Raw genomic sequence first — 6,380 nt, 5'->3', positions numbered from 1 at the left:
AAACAAAATAAAATGTAAATATACATATTCTTTGGAAGTCCTTTCAACTTAAAAGATAAACAATAATATTACCAATAAAACCATAAAATGAGAACAATTCCTATCAACAGTTAATTTGATGGTAACAACAATCATTCGTTTTATTCACTTTTCATTATGAGGATTGCAGGACTAATTCTGGGTTTAGAAGAGAATTTCTGTGATACTCTGAAATAAAAATAAAWGTTTTAAAGCTACTGATTGTTGCAAACAACATTTACAACCATTTTCTCTCTAAATTAAATAAAGCTGAGTTTTTCAGATAAAACAGTTCAGCTTAATATCATTTTACAACAGGAGCAGTAACTCATTTTAAACTATAAATTAACATGTAATTTTTACGATTTTTAAACATGATTAGACTGTTTTAAGTGCATTAGATGAAAAGTACTAATGTGTTTAAGTACCTGGAGTAAACCATGTGAAGCCACGAGTCGTAAAGAAGAGAGAGCAGCAGGGTGGAGAGGACGGACWCAGTGAAAGGGAAGAGACACCTCAGGTTTGGAGACAAAGGCTGCGTCTCAATTTATGGGTTGCAGTCAACGTTACAAGGAAACAAACAAAAAGCATTAATAATTTGGGTTTAGCTGCAGTATTTTCACTTGTAACTGCATTTTATTTAACATCTCATTGCAACAAAAGTTTCTTCAGCTAAGTTGTTTTACATTTTTTGGTCTGCAAAGTCCATCATTAAAAAAAAACACGGCTGTAAAATTAATTAAAAAAAACTTTGCTGTCTTTGTTTTTCAGTTTAATTTGCTAACGAAGCAATGAATTCTGGGATATTGTCAGTCACGTGGGATACTCGGACGCAGCTGACATTTTCGAGGTCTTGTCGGCCGCATGTGAAGCTGACGTCTGCTGCAACCCATGAACTGAGACAGTCAAAGTTAGAATGGCTGAGATGTTGTGGACACGTGCAGAGGAGACCAGGAGGTTCATGGATGGAGCAAAGGAGGATGGCTAAGGGTTGGTGGGACAGAGGAGGAGGATGGGAGATGGGTGCAGTTGATGTTTAAGTACTTCAAGTCTTGCGTGTTTGTGTCCTCTGCTCTTTGTAGCCTCACTTCTTCACCTGCCTCCCTCTTATTCACACACAAGTACATTCTTCCACCTCTCCAAGTTCTCTTCCACCTGTTCCCTGTTCTCACCACAGATCAYAATGTCATCTGCAAACATCAGACCACGAGGGTTCCTGCCTGACCTCATGTATTAGCCCATTGGTTCCCAACCCTGGCCCTCAAGGACTCATATCCTTCATGTTTAACTTGTTTACATGTTTTAGATGTTTCCTTGCTTTGACACACCTGATTGAATGAACGAGTGATTAAAAATCTTCTGAAGACCTGCTAAATAGCAGGGAAACAAGTAAAACATGAAGGGGTCCTTGAGGATCAGGGTTGGGAACCACTGTATAAGCATGTCCATCATCAGAGCAAACAAGGAGGGGCTCAGAGTAGAGCTGGGCGGTATGACACAAATTTTATGTCACTGTATTTTCAACAATTACACCGGTTTCACGGTATTTGACGGTGTTATGGTAAATATTTATTTAACAAAGCCAGAAATACGTGGTCCAAGAATGAAGGTACTCCGTGGGATGATCAGCTGAGTTTTATTGCAACAACAGGAAACACAGAGAACCTGGCCTGTCGCTGTGCCTCTGCATGTCATGAAAACCTAGGTCATTAAAGGATGTCATGAATTACTTGCTTAAACATAAAAGTATTAGATCCACTACAGACGGTAATTCTTTTTCATCACAGCTCAGCTGATAATAAAATGTACAAATGTTGCTTATTGACTTTTTTCTTTTACTGTACCTCTGTGTCTCTGTTTCCCTCCTCTTGTACGTCTTTTCTTCTTTGCCTGATGGTAGACAGTAATCATGCATTTTGGTCTGATCGTGAAGGTTTGAGAAGAGATCCTTATCGGGTCGATCGTTGTGTGGTAATAAAACTTAAAAGGACGACTCACCTTGCACACCAGTCAACTCCGCTCTACTACAAAACTACTTCCTCCGGGCTTTTCACAACAGAAGCACGATAGTCTCCATCCGTTAACGTCTCCATTATAATGCTGCGCATTTAATCCGTGCACGTCACTGAACAGTTGTTCACTACATTCAGCGATGGTGAAAACGGGATGTTTTTTTTTACTTCAGTCAATATAAGCAGCTGAAACACMACCCGCCGCCAGTTACTCCAACAATAACATTAGCATGTTAATGCACATAGCATTAGCGAGGAAAAGTGTCCCCCGGGAAGCAGTTCACTGGCAGCCGTGACGAAATGTTCCAAACGTGTTCAGGCTATTTAAACCGGTATGTCCGTTATTTAGAAGATTCCTGTCATAACAAAAATAAAAACTGGTTTTCGGTACAAAACGGTACACCACCCAGCACTAGCTCAGAGCCAAACCCACCTCCACCTGGAAGTTGTCACTCCTACAGCAYATCTCACCACTGTCCTCCACTACAGCTGTCCTCATAAATCATCAAAGACACAATGAAGTTCTTTCAGACACTCTCTATTCTTACCCATCAGCAACCTCAAAGCAAATAAGGCATCTCTGGTAGCAAGAAAACATCTACAAACTAAATGTCCATGACCAGACCAGAACAAGGGCAAAATGTCTTTATTAGTGGATTCCAGTTAAAGTACTACAAGCCCCAACTGTTGCAAAAGTGCGGAGCCTTTGGTGTCATTTTCAGCTTAATCTTAGTCCACAAACATCAGATTTCATGTTAGATAAAACTTCCCTTTCCCTAAAGTGATTTCTCTCATAGTTCCGTATGAGAAACTTCAGTGAGAAGTGCGCTCTTCCACAGTCTCATGATGGGCCATCATGTGCGTTACAACATCAGCCTTATATTTGAATTTAAAACCACAGATATCACACCCAAAAGGCTGCTCACCTGAGTGAACAACCATGTGTCTCTTCAGAAACTCTTGCCGAGAAAATCTTCTGTTACAAATGCTACAACCAAATGGTTTCTCCCCACTATGGACCGTCATGTGCCTTTTAAGATCATAMTGAGTTTTAAACCTTTTTTCACAAATTCTGCATTGAAATGGTCTCTCTTCTGAGTGGACCCCCATGTGAGTTTCAAGATTTGACTCCGTTTGAAATCTTCTTCTGCACTTAGTACAAGCAAATGGTTTATCTACTGGTTTGACCTTGTTTTCAGATTTCTCTCCTGTGTGGACTTGCATGTGTTGTTTTACCTGCTTCTTCTCCAAAAAACTTTTACCACACTCACTACAACTAAATGGTTTATCACCCGTATGAACACCCATGTGTCTTCTCAGAGTTTCTTGTAGTGAAAATCGTTTACTACAAACACTACAAACAAACGGTTTCTCTCCAGTGTGGACACTGATGTGTCTTTTAAGGTCAAACTGAGTTTTAAATCCCTTTTCACAAAACCCACAGTAAAATGGTCTCTCTCCTGTGTGGACACTCGTGTGCTTTTTAAGATTGGACTTTTTATTAAATCCTCGACCGCAAACATCACAGACAAATGGTCTCTCTCCAGTGTGGATCCTCATGTGTACCTTGAGAGCCTTCTTTGCTAAAAATCCTTTCCCACAGAGATCACAGGTATGTGCTCTCTGTCCAGCGTGWGCGATCATGTGAGGTTTAAGATAGGACTTGCGTTTGAATCTTTTACCACACAGATCACAACCAAATGGCTTCTCTCCTGTGTGGACTCTATCATGATCTGTAAGATGGACTCGCTTTTTAAATCTTTTCCCACAAACATCACAAATGTAAGGTTTGCCACCAGTGTGAACGGATCGATGTGCTCTAAGATTTGATTTACAGGTGAAATTTTGTCCACAGTCACTACAGCTGAACTGGGTTCCTTTTTTAAATCTTTTTGTCTCCGAATCTACGTTTTGTTCCCCGTTGGTACCAGAACTACGTGTTCTGATCTGCTTCAGACCGTTACCACTCTTTTCAGTTCCAGTTTCAGGTTCAGAACCTGACAAAGGGCCCTGCCAATCAGGGTCATCATCGCTATCATCATCATCATTTTCATCTTCATCTTCATCATTATCATTTTCAGCAACATCATCATTATTTGTGTTATCGTTGCTTGCTTCAGTCTCAGAGGAGTCCGAAACCTTGTCTTTATTGTTTAGCCGAAAACGCCATCTTGGATCTGGGTTCCAGTCTGGTTCTGGTCTCCTGCGGTCCTCTCCACTGTGTTCTGTTTTTATCTGCTGAGCTGAGCTGCAGGTGGGGGGTTCTGCTTCTTGGCCGTATTCAGTTTTGACGTGACGAGGCTGTGACATGTGGGGTTCCTCTTCCTCATCTTCACTCTTCACAATAACAGTGAAGGGCAAGCTGCTGACGTCTGTCTCCTCTTTCTCCTCTTCTTCCTCGTCCTCCTCGTCCTCCTCTTCCTTCTCTTCTTCCTCCTCACTAAGCTGCTCTTCCTCCTGACTGCTCCGCAGCTCCTCCTCCTCCTTCTTTATGTGGAGCACTTCTGGGTCCTGCTGGTCCGGACTGGAGCTCCATTCATAATGAACCTCTTCTTTAATCACCAGCACCTGCTGAATAGGGAACACTGAAACACAGAACAACAATAAGAATTACTTTAGACTTTAGAAACAAGGAGGGCTGAAACGATTCCTCGAATAATTTGAGTAATTCGATTACAAAAAATCCTCGAGGCAAATTATCTGCCTCGAAGCTTCATAAAAAATACATATATATAATCAGCGCACTTTCGTCCGCCCGGAATATTATTTGTGTTACACAATGCTACGACGTTAGCTCTTCCGCTAACRGTTACACTGTCAACAAGTCACGCGTGTATGCTTGTTAAGCGCTATATTTAGCTTTAAACGAAGACGAAGAGTGCYGAAACGAAGCGCCCAGAAAACGACAAATTATAAAAAAACATGGAAACATTTAAAACTAAACAGAAGAAACGAGAACGCGCAATGAGCTTCACATCCTCGATGTTTCTGCACCGGAACAAATACAGCTGCTGCATGTACCGAACGCATCCGGAGTTAACAACAGGTATTTGTTTATGTTTCCTTTGCTAAATACGGTTACCTAAAACTGTGATAATCTGTCATGTTACAGATGTACAACGAGGAGGTATATTTAAGCTAATGTTATTTGTGCTGACTAATCATGGTGACTTGACAGGGTTTTATTAAACTGTGTGTAAATTGTGTGATTAAAAATTAGACTTACTGTAAGTTTGTCAGATAAAAATAAAAGCACAGCAACAGATCAACAGCTTGAGTTGAAACACGTTTATTTGCTGATATMCTTTTTAAATGAGATACTTGGAGTGAATATTTCAAGTTTAAAAGTATTTATAGAAGATAGTTGGATTTTTTTTAATTATTTGCTGCTGATTTTTATGACTTTAGCCTTCATTACTACTGCCATATTTTTTTGTAGCTAAGCAGTCAAAAATAAATCTGTTTTTGCCTAAATGGGAGCCCTGCACCAACCTAATAACAGTCTTAAAAATATATGATTTTTTTGTTACAATTAAACTCTACAAAACTCAATCGCAGCATGCAAATGTTTAAATTAGCCATTTTACTTATTAAAATTCTAACAAAAAAAGATATTCAGTTTTCCAATCAAAACAATAAATTTACAGCATTTAGATTTTTCTGTGATGGTTAAAATGATTCAGTGATAGAGTGCTTTCAATTAATGCCTCCTCAAACCTTACACACATAAATACAAGTAACTGGAGCTTAAAATGCATGAATTAATACAGCAGTTTTTTTTAAATTTTACTTTGATTGCAGGATCATCAGCAAATGTAGATTACCCCTTTAAAATATTAAATAATTGTATTTCTCATAAAATAAGCTTAAGTAATTACTGCAGAACATGACAATTTTTTTATCCGATTACTCAATTAATCGTCAGAATGATCAATAGATTAATCGATTACTAAAATAATCGTTAGCTGCAGCCCTAGAAACAAGTATCAAGAACAACGCTCCACATGAACAGGTCTCCCCATCATGCAAGACATATCTGTGGAGCTATAAGTTTTGTTCAAAATAAAAATGTTTTGAGACTGAAAAAATTTTTTAACTGAAAAAAATACTTAATTTGAAATTGAAACAAAAAATTGAAAAAAAAATGTAATGGCTTAATAATGGTCATTTAATGGGCTGACAACATTTGATTCCACGCATGTGGTTCCTGAATGCAACAGCTTGTCCAGCCCATGATGAGCCGTCAATCATGACTCTGCACCGCCTGTCATCCGAGGTCCCGCCCCCACGCCAAAACAGGGCCAAGGGTTGCAAAGGGTCAATATTTGCAAGTTTTTATAGTTAATGTGG

The 6,380-nt window shown here is 39.3% G+C and overlaps 1 protein-coding gene across 1 annotated transcript; it reads right to left on the bottom strand.

Annotated features, from left to right (window-relative positions):
* Positions 1-2,661: 2,661 nt before the first annotated feature.
* LOC106529028 (zinc finger protein 436) lies at positions 2,662-4,447 on the bottom strand (the record flags this gene model as incomplete). Its single annotated transcript, XM_014024341.1, is given in 1 exon segment — positions 2,662-4,447. A coding segment is annotated over 1 exon segment (1,604 nt), but the record flags the coding sequence as incomplete, so codon positions are not given.
* Positions 4,448-6,380: the final 1,933 nt, after the last annotated feature.

This window comes from Austrofundulus limnaeus, unplaced genomic scaffold (genome assembly GCF_001266775.1).
Source record: "Austrofundulus limnaeus strain Quisiro unplaced genomic scaffold, Austrofundulus_limnaeus-1.0 Scaffold419, whole genome shotgun sequence".
Classification (NCBI taxonomy): domain Eukaryota; kingdom Metazoa; phylum Chordata; class Actinopteri; order Cyprinodontiformes; family Rivulidae; genus Austrofundulus; species Austrofundulus limnaeus.
Note: the sequence above shows the minus strand (reverse complement) of the source record. Positions and strands in the feature narration are given on the sequence as shown.